The 21,193-nt window shown below is 39.1% G+C and overlaps 1 protein-coding gene across 1 annotated transcript; it reads left to right on the top strand.

The window, feature by feature from the left end:
* The first annotated feature begins 1,300 nt into the window (after positions 1-1,300).
* Positions 1,301-21,129, top strand: LOC117992617 (UDP-glucosyltransferase 2-like). The gene is made up of 8 exons (XM_069505860.1): positions 1,301-1,495; positions 7,577-7,667; positions 12,739-12,931; positions 15,010-15,201; positions 18,397-18,613; positions 19,730-19,949; positions 20,468-20,687; positions 20,828-21,129. The coding sequence occupies exons 1-8, from the start codon at positions 1,346-1,348 to the stop codon at positions 21,096-21,098; spliced, it is 1,554 nt and encodes a 517-aa protein (XP_069361961.1). The 5' UTR covers positions 1,301-1,345; the 3' UTR covers positions 21,099-21,129.
* The last annotated feature ends 64 nt before the right edge of the window (positions 21,130-21,193 follow it).

The raw sequence follows: 21,193 nt of genomic DNA, 5'->3' as shown, positions 1-21,193 counted from the left end.
AAAATTGTTCTACGTATGTCCGGTATGGACTTTGAAACAATCCAACCGATGCGATGTGCCCCAAATTAGGGTTTAGTAGTAAACAAAGAACCCCTAATTTTTCGCCTTGTCCGCCCGCAGCTTAGCTCAGGGACTTTTAGTAGGTACCTATTTAAAAGCTGTAATGTAATTCAACATGGATAGTTACTAAAGTAGGTATAGCTGGTGGTATAATGGAGAATTTACGTTCTTAATATTGGTATAGATATATAGATTTCACTAAGAAAACACGTCATGACAGCTCATGAACCTAAAAAGATGGCGGGTAGCGTTTTCGTGGATATATTATTATTAGTGATGTAACAAGTATTGCATTCGCGGATATTCGCATATTTTTGCATATATTCGTATTTTATATAGATTAAGATTATTTCTATTCATTTTCTACTAGCTGATGTCCGCTATTGAGTTCGCGTGGTTTTAGTTTTTAAAGTCCCGTGAGTTTCAATTTTCAGGGACATTAAATATGCCAGGGCTATAGTATATTTTTGTGCAAAAAATCAAGTCGATCCATTGTCTCATAGAGTCTCAATAGCTCAACGGTCGAGGAGCGGAACGGACTGAATTCCGAACGGTTGCCGGTTCAAATCCCACCAATTGCACTATTGCCGTACCTACTCCTAGCACAAGCTTTTCGCTTAGTTGGAGGGGAAAGGGGAGTATTAGTCATAATTTACAAGGCTAATATTCTTTTTTTTAATGAAAAAAAAAATGGTTCTTGAAAGACAGACCAACAAACCAACACACACTCCTGCAAATCAACCACGCCTCCAAATTCATTCAATTGTCTTTCGTTGAAGACACAAGTAGTTGAGGTGTCAGAGAAGTAACAAATAGACGCACATTGGGGCCGATTCTCTAGTACACAATCTCTAAACTAAACTAAATTAACAGGTCTAAATCTAGTGCCATCCTTTTCTGCAAGCAACATTATGAAAGGGATAGCAATAGATTTAGGCGTGACATTTTAGTTTAGTTTAGAGATTGTGTACAATGGAATTAGCCACAATATGGTTTTAAAATATTAGTACGGAACTACTGATGGTAATACGTATAATATATTATGTAATTTTGCAGTCATAATATAGTCGGTGACAGGTCGAGATGGCAATCGGAGAGGAAACGCTTGGCAGACCCGCGCAGACCCCGCGCTCACCCAGTGCGGGCGAGCGCGGGTGACGTGCGGGTGTGCGGGTAGTTCCCCCGCCTCATACCCCGATTGCCATCTCAACCTGTCGCGGACTTATACAAACAAAAAAGCAGTGAACTACAGTCAGATTTAGTCGATAACGGCTCAGTAACAGACATGTTTGTTATCAGAATAGCTATTTTATTGTGTGTAGTGGTTAACTATTGTTATGGGTACAGAGTGCTCGTGGTGTTTCCGGTTCCTGGGAAGAGTCACGCAATCCTCGGAGAGGGGTATATCAGGCATTTGCTGGCCGCTGGACATGAGGTAGGTAATCATTATTTTAGTAGGTTGGCACAGATATTTATCTTCTCTATACATATAAAAATGAATCGCTAAATGTGTTGCTGATCGCAAATCTCGAGAACAGTTGAACCGATTTCCACTAGGCTATCACAGCTTGCACTACATTATTTAGTATAAACAGTTATAATTAAAGACTACAGGCATGACATATTGTAGTGATTACATTTACCTAAATTAAAGTTCCAAGAAAGTATCTACCTAGCAATGTTGATATTTTTATGTTTACTTAAACGAGTATTTGTAGGCCGCACCTAAAAAATTAAGTAAATACAAATCATTTATTTTTAAATTAGCCTTGGCACTGATAACTTATGAATTTAAGGTAAGTAATATATCCATCCAACAAATTCCTAAAAGGCCGGCAACGCATCGGCGGTTCCTCTGGTGCTGCAAATGTTCATGGGCGGCGGTAATCACTTAACATCAGATGACCATTTGCTCGCTATCTCTATTTAAAAAAAAATGTCTCTTCTCATTGAAACACATAAATGGTAGGTATGTATAACTAACCTATAGCCACGTCATATCGTCGTGTTTCATCCGAGTAGATTTTGTTGTAGTACTTAGATTTGAAACACGGGACATAGGTATTTTTCTTGAATATTCGGGATAGCTTTTGACTGCAATCTTACCTGGTGGTAAGATGATGCAGTCTAAGATGGAAGCGGGCTAACCTGGAAGATATACCTATCCCTACTTATGGCAGTTATTTTTATTAAACCCCTTGATTTTTACACGGCATCGGAACGCTAAATCACTCGGCGGCATGGCTTTGCCGGTAAGGTGGTAACTAGCCATAGCCCGAAGTCTGCAGGGAAAATTAGAAATTATAAAATTTCTACTTTCCCCTGACAGGAATCGAACCCGGAACCTCCCACTGATAAGCCAACAGCGCTCACCATTGCGTCAGGGACGTCGTCAAAATTATTATCTATTTAGAGAGATTCGTCTGATACTAATACTGTGCTAATACTGAAATCGTAGATAACTCTGTTATCTATGACTGAAATCTATATATTTCAGTGTAATATAAGCATAATATAAGTATCAAACATAGATAAAAGAAGTTCTCTAATCTGTGATATCAAACATAGATAAAAGAAGGTATCAAAGCTGTGATAGTGTGATAGAAAGGGTTAGGATGTCCGCCTTCTAGTCGGAGGTCGGGGGTTCGATCCCGGGCACGCACCTCTAACTTTTCGAGTTATTTTATTTAAATAATTAAATATCACTTGCTTTAACGGTGAAGCAAAACATCGTGAGGAAACCTGCATGCCTGAGAGTTCTCCATAATTTTCTCAAAGGTCTACCAATCAGCACATGTCCAGCGTGACAGACTATGGCCAAAACCCTTCTAACTCTGAGAGGAGACCTGTGTTCTATAGTGAGTTCTATAGGTATTTAGCAAATACGAGATGAACCGATAAACAAACAAACACACACAACCGCCTATTGCAAAGTTTATCTTACTCATAATATTTATTACTAGACTAGCTTATGCTCGCGACTTCGTCCGTATAATAGCTATCTGCATGCCAAATTTCAGCCCGATCCGTCCAGTAGTTTGAGTTGTGCGATGATAGATCAGTCAGTCAGTCAGCTTTTTCATTTACATATTTAGATTAAAAATCACGTGGGAACTCTAGGCTATCTTGGCGCGTGGCGAAAATCGGAACTAACGTTACCGTCAAGTGTCCCGTTTGTTCTTGTTTGCATATTCTTAGCCTTTGTTCTCCAACAGCGCCCCCCTGTCGATGTCATTCAAGTGCCAAGAGAGCCTTGTCGCAGTGTAGCTGTGACCGTTCTTGGGATGCAAGCTATCTTTATATTTACCTTATTAAAGCTAACAGACAGATAAATAGACAAACACAGTTTCGCATTTATAATATTAGTAAGTATGGAACTATGGATTGATCTTCGTCCGAGACTCGGAACAAGGACTATTAGAAGTAGCCCTATTGTACACCACTGTTAGAGCGAGATAGCTAAATGCATTAAGCTCTTGTTAGAACGTGACTAAATGATTATGTTTTGTCCTTATCACCGTGGCCACTTTTTTTGTTTGCCAAAATGTATTTGTACGTGAGATTTTGGCAAACAATTGAGTCAACACACGGAACAGAAAGAACAGTGGAAGTGCAATTCACCAAAATTACTATAGGAACCGCTGTCGCCAAACTCATACAAATATACCGATAGTCATATATTGCACTACAAAGAAACAAATCATTTGATTTGTCGTTTAAGTTTAGTCAAAACTAGCCTACGTCACAGATTTGGAAATAAACCCTGACGCTCTAGAAATAAGATTTATTTTGCTTTAGCGGAAGAACGTATTTACGAGCTATAGTCACACTCACGTCACACTAGATTCAATTGTCCAATTAATTCCGCTACTTGACCATAGATGGCGGTATTCTAAGTAGTAGCAATTATAAACTTAATTACTTTAAACATATGGTTGACATTTGCGTGATCGGTCGATTTTTTTTCCTCCTCAGTTAAGGCTGCACCACGTAGCTCAATGAATTACCTATCGATATCGATAGATACTCGTTATTTTGTTCATTCGCAAAAATAAAATTAAAAAAGGTAATTATAAAATTGAATAAAAGTGCTGGTATGTATGCATGCCTTTTACAAGTATGCACAATAAATACTGCAACGTATGAAAATAGATAAATTTTATTTATTGCCCTTGAAATAAAACATATTTGTTAAGAAACTGGCGTTTCGAAAGTCTTATTTTTAATTTTAATACATTTATGTACATTTATGTAACATTTATGTATATATTTTTCGACTATTGCCTTCATCAAATCGGTAACGTGATTAGACGCAGGAATCTCCGAATCACTTTGTCTTTTTGAAGAACCTGGAGTGACCACATTTATCATTTTGTGGCTGAAACCAAAATTAAATTTTGAGAATAAATCCGTACTAATATTATAAATGCGAAAGTGTGTCTGTCTGTCTGTCTGTCTGCTAGCTTTTCACGGCTCAACCGATCAACCGTTTTTGATGAAATTTGGTACAGAGATAGCTTGCATCCCGGGAAAGGACATAGGAAGTTGAAAAGTTCCCACAGGATTTTTAAAAACCTAAATCCACGCGGACGAAGTCGCGGGCATCATCTAGTACCTATATAAAAATGAATAGGAGAAAAATTAATTAGTGTGTTTATGAATTAAATTTGATATTTAGTCAGTCAATCTTCATACAAAAATATAACTAAGAGGTGTGTTGTTTTGTATTATAATATCAAGTATTTTCAATACTTACTGAAAGTAATAAAATAAAACAAGGTTATTTGATTAAAAGACTTAACGATTTTCATTGATGGAAGCGCAGTAGGTTTCGTATATCTATATCCTTTATTTGATATTATAAAATCGACTTCTAAAAAAATGTTCAGAGCATATCATGCTTGATTTGGTTGGCATCCAATTAACTCTACCCGTTGCATCTATCCATTTCTCTTTGATGCTTGCATCTTTGGGAAACCTAAAAATATTTTAAATGAAGGTTAGAGGAACTACTGATGTCTATTAGTGATCAATGCAACGTCTCACTCATTAATAAATTATAATTATTGCGTTACTATTTATTTATATCCTTGTATCGATATCAATCGATAAATTCAATATTCTACTTGGCCACATCACTATTTGAGTAGCGAACACGGAGCGAAGTACTTTCGGAATAGAATCAATCCAAAATAAACTTTATCTTAATTGTTTAAGGTTGATTTTGACTAACCGTTCTATTAAATATTAGTAAATTGAAATAAATTAAGATTTTATAGAAAACAATGAAAATCGTACTTACCGATGATACGAAACACCTCCATTTTAAGATTTTTTCTCCTACTATCATTTTTACACTCCAAAACGGAACAGTAACATTGCTAGGGCAATATGAATTTGTCGCGAGACTACCAACTCCACGCGATGTTAGAACGCGACTGGGATCAGTTTTACGTAACTACGCTTAATTGTGGCACGCGTGCCACGCCTACTTAGCACTTCCACTGTTTTTTCTGTTCCGTGAGTCAACATAACAGTGAGGTTATGTTGACTCAAGAATTGTAAATAAATAATTGATTCGTTTTGTTGTTTTTTGTTTTTGAAGTTATTGTGCAATGGTGGGTTGCAGTATACTAGGCTACAATAGCCGAAGCGAACGTAAAATAGACGGAATAACATTTCACAAGTAAGTACCTCTGCTTGAGCGAGAGGGACTGAGGGGGCCACGCGCGCTAGTTGCATATCTGGACATATCTGTGGTCCGAGACGTTATTTGACTTTGGTAAGTTATCTTATCAGTCTGTTCTAAAAATCATTCCTTTACTAGCATAGCTAGCTGATCCGCCCAGCTTCGCTTTGTTTATTTCATCTCGGCACATAATAGGGTCTTGGACTGTAGCAATAAAATGATGTTATTTTTCTATAGGTAGATAGATATATTTGACTTTTAAATTCTAGCCCCATAAATTATTATGGTGCTAGAATTTAAAAAAGTCATGATTATTATTTATTTTTAACATATTTAATTATTAACGTCACGCTCATAGAGGTCACGCTGCAACGGAAAGCGATTAATTACATCAAAATGCGTCAACGACAAATGTTTTTTTTATTTTTATTAAAATTATTTTCCAGCAGAAATTATTCTACTTTATGTAAAAAAATTAAAAATATTTGCCGTTTACGGATTGTGACGTCATTATTCCCTTTCCGTACAGCGTGACGTTAATAATTAAATAAATAAATAAAAAAAACCGGCCAAGTGCGAGTCAGGCTCGCGCAATGAGGGTTCCGTACTGCAGTCGTATTTTTTCGACATTTTGCAGGATAATTCAAAAACTATGACACATAAAAATAAATAAAAATCTGTTTTAGAATGCACAGGTGAAGACTTTTCATATGATACCCCACTTGATATAGTTACCTTACTTAGAAAATTAAAAATACTAATTATTAGTTCATGACCACAATTTAATTTTTTTTGTGTGATGTAACCACAAATTCACGGTATCAGATTTTTTCCCAAATTTCAGACATAAGATCTACCTACCTGCCAAATTTCATGATTGTAGGTCAATGGGAAGTACCCTGTAGGTTTCTTGACAGACAGACAGACAGACAACAAAGTGATCCTATAAGGGTTCCTTTTTTTTTTTGGTTTTTCCTTTTGAGGTACGGAACCCTAAAAACAAATAATTTTTTATTTTTATTCAAGTAAACTTTCAAAAGCGATTTCGAATAGTCTGCTGGTTCTTATTAGTAGGAATGCCATTCCTACCAATAAGAACCAGCAGGAAACTCGGCGGTTGCTCTTTTCAAATATTTGATATACAATATTAAGTATGCCATAAAAAGTGTTTGCAGTCCTGTGCGTTGCTGGAACGAGCTGCAGGTCAAATCCACGCTCTTTTATCATTAGTATCAATTAAAATTAGTATGTTAAAAATAAATAAAAAATCATGATTTTTTTAAAATAATATTATTATTCTCTTTAATAATGAATTTTAGCCCCATTACTGCCCGCACTAGAATGTTTCTAACATCGATGGTTTCTAGTGTCTACTCAGCGCTAGTTCCTCCGAAGCAGCCTTCTAATTGAAAGATTACTAGCACCTTAGAATTACTGGTCGATTTCTTCACCGAACAAACTCCGAATAAGTGTATCATAGTTCGTACAACCGATAGACATTGGGGTCCCAAGGTGCTGGAATGGCGACCTCGCACCGGAAGACGCAGCGTTGGAAGACCCCCAATAGGTGGACGGACGACATCAGACTAGTCGCAGGGAGCCAGGCGGCGCAAGACCGTGGCGTGTGGAAGTCCCTACAAGAGACCTATGTCCAGCAGTGGAGTCTATTGGTTGATGATGATGATGATGATGAAGTGTATCATATCCATACTAAAATTATCCATATTAACATGCATTCTAATATTATAAATTGTGAAAGTGTGTCTGTCTGTCAGTCTGTTACTTTTTCACGACTCATAAAGATTACATGTAATAATTTTTTTACAGGTGACTTACATAACACCAGTTCCTGTGAAAGAACCACCTCCAAGACTGCGCCAGGTGGATGTATCTGAAAATACTAAATATCTCCCAGTAGGTAAGTACCTAAGTATAACAAAACTAGAAATGAAAACGAAATAATTTTTATTATTAGTCATACAAAGGGGTATGAGTTTAATAAAAACTGCCATACCCCTTCCAGGTTAGCCCGCTATCATCTTAGACTGCATCATCACTTACCATCAGGTGAGATTGCAGTCAAGGGCTAACTTGTATCTGATAAAAAAAAAACAATTAAACTTTTACAAATTATTATTTATTAGTAGCTAATTATTACCTATTCAGTTAAACAAATTATTCTGTATCGTCAAGTGAATCTAAGGCTGAGACCTATAGAGCGCACTTTGACTTTGCTCAGACTTAAGTTCGAGTTAAAACGAGACAGATTTACGTGAGAGTCTCGTTTTAACTCTGTCTTAAGTCTAAGCAAAGTCAGAGTGAGCTCTATAGATCTCACCCTAAGACATCACTAGCTTTTCACAGCCCATCCTTTTAAGCGACTTTAATGAAAGATACAGAAGAAGCTTGCATCTTTTTATCTAGGAAAATGAAGAAGTTACCACTGGATTTAAAAAAAAGCTAAACTATAAATGACTAGCTAATGCCCGCGACTTCGTCTGCGTGGATTTAGGTTTTTTAAAATCCTGTGGGAACTCTTAAATTTTCCGGGATAAAATGTAGCTTATGTCACTCTCCGGGTCGTTAAATATACCTACTTAATATGCAAAAAATCACGTCGAAACGATTGAAGGATAAACCAACAAACCAATAATAAACCAACAAACAAACACACTTTCGCTTTTATAATATGGTTAGGTATAATATATAATATGGTTTATAATATGGTTATCTAAATATATAAAAGCGAAATACCACTCACTGACTGACTGACTGACTGACTGACTGACTGACTAATCACGAAATCTCAGGAACTATAAAGCCTACAAACTTGAAATTTGGAAGACGTAGGTGTCAGCTCAAAACGGTTTTGAAAAATTCCCCCTCTAAGGGTGTGAATAGGGGTGGTCGAAGGTTGTATGAAAGTCCTATGTTTTTCAAGTTAGAGACATGAAAATCGACATTTAGGTCATTATTTAAATAATGAACATTTGTATAAGTCAATTTGGGAAATTCCCCCCTAAGGGTGGTAAAATAGGGGGGAAAAGTTTTTATAGAAAAGTTTTAACTATTGTTATTTTCACTTGAAATTTGAAACTTAGCATCTTTCTGGGGGTAGGTATCAGATAAGAAAGAACCTAACTAAATTCTCCCCCTAAGGGGGTGAAATGGGGGTTGAAAAGTTATATAAAAACCCTATGTTTTTGAAGTTAGAGATAATGAAAGTATTCTGAGTTCCGTGCCTTAAAATGAGACTGAGTGAGTAGGTGAGTGAGGCCTTTTGCAGCGGGAAAATTTCAGATCTCATGAGAAACCAATAATTTTACGCGGACGAAGTTGAGTTCAACTGCTAGTACATTATAAATAATACTAGCTGATGCCCGCGACTTCGTACGCGTGGAATTAGGTTTTTAAAAATCCCGTGGAAACTCATTGATTTTCCGGGATAAAAAGTAGCCTATGTCACTCTCCAGGTTTTTATCTATACCCATGCAAAAAATCACGTCAATCGGTTGCACCGTTGCGACATGATTGAAGGATAAACCAACAAACCAACAAACCAACAAACCAACAAACCAATAAACCAATAAACAAACACACTTTCGCATTTATAATAAGGGTACTTACTGATGGTTATAAATGATAATAACACGTGCACGAAGTCGCGGGCATTATATTCTGTTTGGTACAGCATCCTGTGGCCCTACCGCGGTTGTTTGACAGCTACAATGTCACAATCGCAATCATCTCTGATTGGTTAATGCTCGCTCACTATTGGCCACAATGCATTGTTGCAAGAAGAATCGCACAAATTCAGCCAATCAGAACAATTGAGATTGTAATAATGATTGATGCAGGTTTTAGACAATCGCCCTGCTGGAGACAAGCATAAGCTTTTATTTTTATCGTGGAAAATCACAGAGAATTTAAAACAAAAACGTCCACACGGACAAAGTTGCGGGCATCATTGAGTAAGAAACAATAATTGCTGGTGTTTTCATAATAGGTAAATTATGTTGGTAGTCATTACGTAAATAGGTTTGTAAAATGTGTATTATGTAAAATCCATGGATAATCAACAAAAAATTGACATAGATATATTATTAGTTATTAGTGGCATAATTTATGAATTACAGAAATAAATCACACAAATAGTAAAATCGTTATAGGTACCTTATTAGTTTTTAGGGTTCCATACACGTAGGATACCAACAAATGCGAAAGTGTGTTTGTTTGTTTGTTGATTTGTCCTTCAATCACGTCGCAACGGTGCAACAGATTGACGTGATTTTTTGCATGGGTATAGATAAAGACCTGGATAAGGACATAGGCTACTTTTTATCCCGGAAAATCAAAGAGTTTCCAAGGGATTTTTAAAAAACCCAATTCCACGCGGACGAAGTCGGACATAAAGTTTGAAAATATAACCCGAACACTACGAATGTCTAAGTTTTAGGAAGGTACCCGACAGTGGCGTGCACAGAGTTTGAAGCCAGGGTAGGCATTAGTTAAGTAGGAACCTGTTCACTGGCAGGTCATAATGAAAAATATGCATTAAGCTATTACAACTGGGGTAAGCAGTGCATTTATGCCTCTATGAACTGCACGCCACTGGTACCCGAATGGTGCCAACAGGAGTCGGGACCCTATTACTAAGCCTCCGCTATCCGTCCGTCTGTCCGCCGTCTGTCTGTTTGTCTGTCTGTCTGCCAGCGGGCTGTATCACATGAACGATAATTAGGTGGAGAGTTAAAATTTTCAGAGTGCGTATTTCTATTGCTTCTAATAGGTTATAACTTATAATAATAACAAAATCAAAATGGCTGCGGTACAAATTAAAAAAATAATTAAAAAGTACATAATATATAGTGCTTTACCTTGTACGGCGGTACGGAACCCTTCGTGTATGAGTCCGATTCGTACTTGACTGTTTTTTTGTAATGCATAATAATATGTTTTCCTTGATTTATGATTTATTAACTACCATCAAGTACCTACATTAGATTTTTTTTATGTAACCGCAAATTCACGGTTTTCGGGTTTTTCCTTTACTTGACCTTAGACCTACCTACCTGCCAAATTTCATGATTCTAGGTCAACGGGAAGTAGTACTAAGTACACGAGTTTCTTGACAGACAAGACAGACAACGAAGTGGTCTTATAAGGCGCGTCGCTCACTGCTAAGTCGAGGCGGCGTCGCGGCGTCGTCGCGGCACGGTCGAGGCGTAGTCTTTGCAGCAGTCGGGGCGCGACCCGCTATGCTTCCTTTTAATTTTGAACCGACTTCAAAAAAAGGAGGAGGTTCTCAATTCGTCGGAATCTTCTTTTTTTTTTTTTTTTTTTTATGTATGTTCCCCGATTACTCAAAAACGCCTGGACCGATTTTGAAAATTCTTTTTTTGTTTGAAAGGGTATACTTCAAAGTTGGTCCCATTTCAATTTGGTGAAGATCTGATGAACACCTTCGAAGATAGATACTGGAACTCCTCAACGGATAAGAGTAAATTGCTCGCGATCAGTGTAATAGCTTAGTAAACAGTAGATTTTTAACCAGTCATAGCATAATTCCATGGGGCCACTAAAAATTGTGAAATAAAAATTTTTTACAAAAAAAATAAAAACCGACTTCGTTACATAAACACTAAAAATTGAAAAATAATTTAATTTATTACCGAATATATTATGTATACAAGAGTAAATATAGTTCCATAATAATATTTTTTGGGGTCGGTGCCAATGAGGTGCCATTGTGGAGTCCCTTAAAAATATGAAGTCTAGACGATTCGCGCAGCTAAAGCTAATTGGCACCGGCACCAAAAAGTATTATTATGGAACTATATTAACTCTTGTATACATAATATATTCGGTAATAAATTAAATTATTTTTCAATTTTTAGTGTTTATGTAACGAAGTCGGTTTTTTTTTTTTTTGTAATTTTTTTTAAATCATTCAAAATGTGGCGGCGTGGGCACATAATATAGCGCCCCCGCCGCGCCTGGACCTCGACCCCGCTGCGCCTGCACCTGGCCCCCGCCGCACCTGTACCTCGCCCGTGCCGCGACTGCACATAATGAACGCACCGATATTTATCTACATCTACACTAATATTATAAAGAGGAAAACTTTGTTTGTTTGTTTGTTTGTTTGTTTGTTTGTTTGTTTGTTTGTACTGAATAGGCTCAAAAACTACTGGACCGATTTTAAAAATTCTTTCACCATTCGAAAGCTACATTATCCACGAGTAACATAGGCTATATTTTATTTTGGAAAAAAATAGGGTTCCGTAAGATATTTGGGTTTTTCGGACACAAGGTGTAAAAAATCAACCAGAAAAGTTACTTATTTTGCGTACGCTGCCTAAACTATAAAAGATAGAACCATAAAATGTTCTAATTAATTGTAGATCTTATAAATATCTACAAAAAAGTCCGCGACACACTATACCCATCTATGTCGAGTGAGGCACAGCAACCATTTTTTTATTTAAAAAAATCTTGAATTTTTTTTGGACTACATTTAAACGCGTTTATTTTACTCATGCTATTAATCCTTATCAAAATAAATGATTTCATCACTAAGAACAGTTTATGGAGATAATATTTGGTCTTTGAATGATTAAAATTGGACGTTTGGTTTTGAAGTTATGGCGAAATTAAAATATTACGATTAATGTCGTTAAGTTTGTTTGTAGGGGGTAATCTTTAGAACTACTGAACCGATTTTAAAAATTCCTTCACCAGTAGAAAGCTACATTATTCCTGAGTGACATAGGCTATACGGGATCTTTAAAAACCTAAATCTACGCGGGCGAAGCCGCGGGGATCAGCTAGTTATTTATAAACCTAGACGCGGCGCGCCGCTTGTGCGCCCTAGCTTCGACGTCGTCTCGACTCTTGAGTGTATGAGCGACGCGCCTTAGGGTTCTTTTTCCTTTTGAGATACGGAACCCTAAAAATAGGTAGTGATGTCAGATCTTTTTTATTTCCAGATGAAGTCTTCGACATAGAGAAGTTGATGAGCAAGGAGTTGGATGTGCAGGACTATTTCCTGTTCCAGGATGTGATGCAAGGTCTGGTGTACCAAACGTACCAACTGCCTGTCATACAGAGGTTTCTAAATGACCCGAAGGAGCGATATGACGTTGTTGTGGCGGAATGGCTGTACTCGGAGTTGTCTGCTGGGTAAGCAATAGAAATTCTGCGGCCTAGCTGCGATGCCATACTCTCCATGCCGCTCGGCACCCGCTCTCGATTAGGACGCGTCCGCGCATCTTCCTTCCAATTTCTTGTAAATTTTACAGTACGCGGCCGAAAGTAATGTACATTGGCATTTAGAATGACATTTCGGCTTTGTAGAGCGTTGTCTCTGTCACTCTTACCTAGAAAAGATAAGTTTATTAATTTCAAAAATTGTATGTACATAGGGTCTCAAAAATATAAAAGTCCAATTAAAATCTGCCATCAATGGCGCGCAATTTTACAATAGTGTCAGTTACACATTTAGTTACAATTAACATACAAAAAAAAATAATTAAAATATGATGTCAAAGAAAACCTAAAATAGTCTTATTTAAGTGCATGTTAATTATATATGACGTTTGGTCGGTCTCAACGACAGAGACAGTGCTCTACTAATTTGCTATCTCCTTCTAAAGGTCGATGTACATTACTTTCGGTCGCGTACTGTAAGTTTGTTCTACACGTTGGCCGCTCCCACCTGGGCCGCAGAACTAGGCCACAAGGCGAAGCGTATGCTGTATTGCTGACACGCAGGCGACGTAATTCAGAGCAGTGCAGGGCAGAGCAGATTTTGTAATGCATGAAATATGTACTAACTAGCCTGTGCCCGCGACTACGTTCGCGTGGAATTAGGTTTTTTAAAATCCCGTGGGAACTCTTTGATTTTCCGGGATAAAAAGTAGCCTATGTCACGCGTACGAAACGCTTTGCGTCATCATTCCTTATACGCATGGCTAGGGTCTGGAATACTCTTCCTAGATCAGTGTTTCCTGTCAATTATAATCCGGGTATCTTTAAAACATGAGTGAATAGGCACCTTCTAGGCAAACGCGTTACTTCTTAGGCCACATCATCACTTCCCATCAGGTGTGATCGTGGTCAAGCGTGCGCCTATAACGAATAAAAAAAAAACTCTCCAGGTCTTTATCTACACCCATGCAAAATATCACGTCAATCCATTGCACCATTGCGACGTGATTGAAGGACAAACCAACAAACCAACAAACCAACAAACAAACACACTTTCGCATTTATATAAGGGTACGGATAACAGCTACGGCGCAGGCACGGCACGTGTGACGCAGACATGTGTCAGTCTGTGTTCTGCTCTGCATCGCGTTGTAGTGCCGGCATAGATATACACGTACGAAAAGACACGGCCGATCCTAATAAAATAAAATAAAATAAAAATCTTTTTTATTCGTATAAACTTTTACAAGTACTTACGAATAGTCGCATGCATCTACCACTGGTTCGGAATCTTTTAAGTTCTATGGGAGTGGGAGCGTTTACATTATGAGGTGAAAGAATGTTATATTGACGACCTCCCTGGCGCAGTGGTAAGCGCTGTGGTCTTATTAGTGGGAGGTCCCGGGTTCGATTCCTGGCAGGGATTTGGAATTTTATAATTTCTAAATTTCTGGTTTGGTCTGGTGGGAGGCTTCGGCCGTGGCTAGTTACCACCCTACCGGTATAGCCGTGCCGCCAAGCGATTTAGCGTTCCGGTACGATGCCGTCTAGAAACCTAAGGGGCATGGGTTTATTAAAAACTGCCATACCCCTTCCAGGTTAGCCCGCTTCCATCTTAGACTGCATCGTCACTTACCACCAGGTGAGATTGCAGTCAAGGGCTAACTTGTATCTGAATAAAAAAAAAACTAGTGAGGCGGTTTTTATTTAAGCTCTAGTGGTGCTGGTTCTTTAGTCTTTCTCTGAACTAAATAAAGAGTAACTGCATCTTTTTATTTTTAATATTGCTAAAAAGGGACGGAACATGAATTTTACATTTAAAGACTCTAAATTTTAGTGCACGCTACAAAAAACAATAGGCTCGCGTTTGGCAGTAAAAGTCACGAGGTTTGTCAGCTCTAAATTAAATTTTAAACTGTCAAACTGTATCTATCCGTTTCATATTACATTAGTAAGAAGAGGATGCGAGTACTCTAAAATTTAGTTGTGCTTAGAATAGTACCATTATCATACAAAATTGCAATAACAAAAATGTGAAATGTTTTTTCCAGGTTCTCGACAGTCTTCAACTGCCCCTACATCTGGGCATCCTCAATGATCCCGCACACAGCAGTGCTGTCCCTGATAGACACACACGTCAACCCTGCGTATAACGTCCATCATCTATCCCGCCACTACACCACCTCCTTGTGGGACAGATTGGTCCACTGGCATTTCATCACTAAACTAACGTATTACAGGTGGTGAGTTTCAAGAACGACTATTCGCATTTTTTACGGTTTTATACCCGAAGAATGCCAACGGGACCCTATTACTGAGCTTCCCCTATTCGTCTGTCTGTCTGTCAGCGAGATGTAGGTACCTATCTCATGAACCATCTTCAACGACAGTCTTCAACTGCCCCTACATCTGGGCATCCTCAATGATCCCACACACAGCAGTGCTGTCCATGATTCCTAAACACACCGTTAGTGCGACTCAGATTTGCATGTTCTAGTTTCACTAACGATGAAGGTACCGGTGCTGTCATCTAGTGAGAGCGTCGTGAGTAATCAAGGCTTGGGTTCGTATCCAGTGATTGCTGACTTCATCACTAAACTAACGTATTACAGATGGTGAGTTTCAAGAACGACTATTCGCATTTTTTTCGGTTTTATACCCGAAGAATGCCAACGGGACCCTATTACTGAGCTTCCCCTATTCGTCTGTCTGTCTGTCAGCGAGATGTAGGTACCTATCTCATGAACCATCTTCAACGACAGTCTTCAACTGCCCCTACATCTGGGCATCCTCAATGATCCCACACACAGCAGTGCTGTCCCTGATTTCTAAACACACCGTTAGTGCGATTCAGATTTGCATGTTCTAGTTTCACTAACGATGAAGGTACCGGTGCTGTCATCTAGTGAGAGCGTCGTGAGTAATCAAGGCTTGGGTTCGTATCCAGTGATTGCTGATTGATTTCTTTGCATGAATGTGAAGCGCTATCTGCTTGCAATTGTGGTGACCGCCACATACCTATCTCATGAACAGTCTTCAATGATAGTCTCTCGACAGTCTTCAACTGCCCGTACATCTGGGCATCCTCAATGATCCCGCACACAGCAGTGCTGTCCCTGATTTCTAAACACACCGTTAGTGCGATTCAGATATGCATGTTCTAGTTTCACTAACGATGAAGGTACCGGTGCTGTCATCTAGTGAGAGCGTCGTGAGTAATCAAGGCTTGAGTTCGTATCCAGTGATTGCTGATTGATTTCTTTGCATGAATGTGAAGCGCTATCTGCTTGCAATTGTGGTGACCGCCACATACCTATCTAATGAACAGTCTTCAATGACAGTCTCTCGACAGTCTTCAACTGCCCGTACATCTGGGCATCCTCAATGATACTACACAGCAGTGCTGTCCCTGATAGACACACACGTCAACCCTGCGTATAACGTCCATCATCTATCCCGCCATTACACCACTTCCTTGTGGGCCAGATTGGTCCACTGGCATTTCATCACTAAACTAACGTATTACAGATGGTGAGTTTCAAGAACGACTATTCGCATTTTTTACGGTTTTATACCCGAAGAATGCCAACGGGACCCTATTACTGAGCTTCCCCTATTCGTCTGTCTGTCTGTCAGCGAGATGTAGGTACCTATCTCATGAACCATCTTCAACGACAGTCTTCAACTGCCCCTACATCTGGGCATCCTCAATGATCCCACACACAGCAGTGCTGTCCCTTATTTCTAAACACACCGTTAGTGCGATTCAGATATGCATGTTCTAGTTTCACTAACGATGAAGGTACCGGTGCTGTCATCTAGTGAGAGCGTCGTGAGTAATCAAGGCTTGGGTTCGTATCCAGTGATTGCTGATTGATTTCTTTGCATGAATGTGAAGCGCTATCTGCTTGCAATTGTGGTGACCGCCACATACCTATCTCATGAACAGTCTTCAATGACAGTCTCTCGACAGTCTTCAACTGCCCCTACATCTGGGCATCCTCAATGATCCCGCACACAGCAGTGCTGTCCCTGATAGACACACACGTCAACCCTGCGTATAACGTCCATCATCTATCCCGCCACTACACCACCTCCTTGTGGGCCAGATTGGTCCACTGGCATTTCATCACTAAACTAACGTATTACAGATGGTGAGTTTCAAGAACGCTTATTCGCATTTTTTTACGGTTTTATACCCGAAGAATGCCAACGGGACCCTATTATCAAGTTTCCGCTGTCCGTCCGTCCGTCTATCTATCTGTTCGCTTACAGACACAGCGGGATGTATCTCATAAACCGTAATAGGTGGAGAGGCTTTGACAACAATGAAAATTTTAAAATGATCGCCATGTAAATGAAAACAAAATTAAAAGTATATAATCTGTCACCGTGGTACGGAACTCTTTCTGCCGCACTACGAGTCACTTAATCGTTACGTAAGTTTAGTTAAAACGAGATAGAGCTTCTTCTTCTTCTTCTTCACTCTGGGCTGGTTTCCGCACTTAAACGTTTCCGTCTGTGGTGCGTGCATCGCCCCTCCCTGCCGAAGTCTTCACTCCAGCCATCCAAGCTCGCTCCAGAAGCAAAATAGACCGCCCAGGTTGCCGAGGGCTTCTTGGAGTGAGGTCGGGGAACCCAAATGGCGTTCGCGTTGATCTGCTACGCCCGTGCAGTCTAGGAGCACGTGCGTCGGTGTTTCATCGACCTCCATGCAGGCCCTGCACAGAGGACTGTCGGTAACACCTTTAACGAAAAGGTGTTTGTTTAGTGGGCTATGCCCTGTTATGAGTCCCACCACCTTCCAGATAGAGATATATCTCTCACATAAATATGTCTCGTTTTAACTCAATCTTAAGTAACGATTAGCGACTCTGAGTGCGGGTGTTACTGTGCGAGCCCAGCTCGTACTTGACCGATTTTTTTTAACAGCAATTAAACGAACTGGTTAATCGTTGTAATAAACGAGGTTGTAATATTAATAATAATAAATAATTAATACTTCTGCTCCTTCACCTGTCATCACTTATCTTAAAATAATTAGATAGTGAGTTGTAAAAACGATAGAAAATGAAACCTATGCAATTTGCTGCAATTAACACAAATTATACTTTGCTAAGAAAATTTACTGTAGGTAATTGATGGAGAGAATTGACTGAATGCCTTATGCACTCGATGATGCCCGTGACTTCAGCCAAGTGGATTTAGGTTATTGAAAATACCGTGGGAACTCTTCGATTTTCTAGATAAAAAGTTGCCTATGTCACTCTCCATGTCTTTATCTATACTTACCCATGCAAAAAATCACGTCAATCCGTTGCACTGTTGCGGTGTGATTAAAGGACAAACCAACAAACCAACAAACCAACAAACCAATAAACCAACGAAAAAATAAACTTTCGCATTTATAATAAGGGTACTGACTTATAATGTTTAAGGTTGAGCAATGAATATAACGAAAACTTCAAGAACGTATTCGGAGCGGCCACAATCAAAAGAGGGAACCAACTACCGCACTTCGATGACCTCAGATACAACGGATCCCTAATACTTGGCAACTCTCACCTGATCACAGGTGACAGTGTCGCCTTACCAGAGAACTATAAGCATATAGGAGGATACCATATGAAAGATGTGGATGTACCTTTACCAAAGGTAGGAACTGGGAACTCTTAAACAGTTTATCTTTTTCAGCATCACCATCATAGACGTCCACTTCTGGACATACGTCTGTTATAGAGACTCCCACACACCACGGTCTTGAACCGACTAAATGCAGTGGCTTCCTGCGATTCGTCTGTCCATCTAGTGAGGGTCTGCCAACGCTGCATTTTTAAGCCCCAAGTAGATTTTTTAGTTTTAAGGTGGATACCCTAGGGGACAACTAGCTTTTTTTATATATATTTTTGATGCATGATATTTTTCAGCAATAAGTACTTAGGGTTGATTATGCCAAGTATTCTCTATCGAAGATGGTCGAATGTTTTAATTTATTGGTTAGAAACAGGCATCAAGTATTTTGCAAACGTCTATGATATTATACCAGGGCTTGTTTAGCTTAAATCTGCTAAATTCGATAAATCGAAATTTTTATTGTTAGTGAGAGATGGTTTAGTCAAATTTTCTCTATCGGAGACAGTTATTTTACTTTTTATTTAAACTTAACAGTCAGCTATCACATGAGATTGCAATACTTATAACCAAGGTGTTGCTAAAACTTTCATGACCTGCTGGAGAAGGACTTACAATTTCAATTTTTGCAACCACTTCATCATCATCCTGATCAACCCATTACCGGCCCACTACTGAGCATTAGTCTCCTCTCAGAGTGAGAAGGGTTAAGACCATAGTCTGCCACGCTGGCCCAATACGGATTGGCAGACTTCACACACCTTTGAGAACATGGAGAACTCAGGCATGCAGGTTCGCTCATAACGCTCATAAATCCAAAAAGTTAGTGGTGTGTGCCCGGGATCGAACCCCCGACCTCCCGAAAATCAGTTATCACCGCTTTTTTACAACCACTTAACAGAATATTATTTTTAGGCATCGATATAAATGACAAGATAATGGTCAAGCGAACAAAATTGTTCACGGTTTAGAAACCAAATAAATCAGCGCCACTCTTCGATACTAATAAACAACCCATTTTAAATCCAGGGGTCACTGAAGTTGCATTGGTGTTGTAGCACCAATGAGTCGGTGAAATTTTGTTTGTTCAATAACCCTGTCCATACGAAGTAATAATATAATATAAGTCAATGTTTTTAGGATTTGCAAAAGCTCATGGACGAATCTAAGAACGGTGTAATCTACTTCAGCATGGGTTCCATGTTAAAGAGTAGTGGGATACCAGACCATATCAAGAGAAACCTACTGAATATGTTCGGGGAGCTGAAGCAAACTGTGATTTGGAAGCTGGAACAAATTATACCGGACCTGCCAAAGAACGTGCATGTTATCACTTGGGCTCCACAGCAAAGCATTTTGGGTACGTCCTTTCCATTTACCCTAATAGGACCCTTATAGGATCACTTTGTTGTCTGTCTGTCCGTCTGTCTGTCTGTCGAGTCTGACAAGAAAACCAACAGGTTACTTCCCCTTGACCTAGAATCATAAAATTTGGCATGTAGGTCTTATAGCACACGTAAAGGGAAAATCCGATAACTGTGAATTTGTGGTTCCATCACAAAAAAAATGAAAATGAGTTCACGAAATTATTTAATAAAATTAATTTGCTAAATCACATATTTATAATATATATATATACATATCATTAACTTGCAGTGTGTTAGGTAGGTATATCTTGTACAATGCACAATGGTAGCACGGTTTTTGCCGGTAGGGTGGTAACTAGCCGCGGCCGTAGCCTTCCACCAGATCAGACCAGAAAAAATTTAGAAATCATAAATTTCCAAATGCACCTGCCGGGAGTCGAACCTGATCCTCCCACTTAAAAGCTTTTACAGGAAGGTTGTCAATGACCCGGTTTTTTTCTGCTGTTTTCAGCTCATCCCAATTGCATACTATTTATCACACATGGAGGTCTCCTGTCTATAATGGAAACCCTGCACGCTGGTGTACCCATCATAGGAATGCCGTTCTTCGCTGACCAATACATCAACAGCGAAAGAGCAGAGGCTAGGGGCTTTGGAATGCGGATGGACTTTGATGAAAACGGTCCTAAGAATCTAAGAGTTGCCATAAAGGAAATGGTGGAAAAGCCAAGGTGAGGCCAGTTTCTCAGTTTCAGAGTTCATAACTCCGAAAAGTTAGAGGTGCGTGCCCGGGATCGAACCCCCGACCTCCGATTAGAAGGCGGACGTCCTAACCATATCTTCTTATATAATAAATTGCTTTCTTTTCCAGTTACCGGCAACGCGCCAAAGAATTTTCTGCCATCTTTAAAAACAACATTGCAACTCCTGGTCAACAGTTAGCCTACTGGGTCGAATACGTGGTCAAAACCAAAGGTGCCTTCCATCTTAGGTCACCAGCACTCAAAGTCAGCTGGTACAAAACGCTTCACTTGGATTTAGTACTCGTTTTACTATTAGGAGTTATTTTAAGTTTGAAACTTTGTAAATATCTGTATAGGTTAGTAAGAATAGGCGGAAGTCATAAGAAGAAAACATCTTAGTTAATTATTAAATTTTATTTTAATCAGTTTACTTTCTACGCACAGTATAAGTAGTTTTATTTGAGTAGGTACTAGATGATGCCCGCGACTTCGTC

This window comes from Maniola hyperantus, chromosome 21, assembly GCF_902806685.2.
Source record: "Maniola hyperantus chromosome 21, iAphHyp1.2, whole genome shotgun sequence".
NCBI classification, from domain to species: domain Eukaryota; kingdom Metazoa; phylum Arthropoda; class Insecta; order Lepidoptera; family Nymphalidae; genus Maniola; species Maniola hyperantus.
The sequence above is the reverse complement of the archived record's forward strand: the minus strand, read 5'-3'. Positions and strand labels throughout refer to the sequence as shown.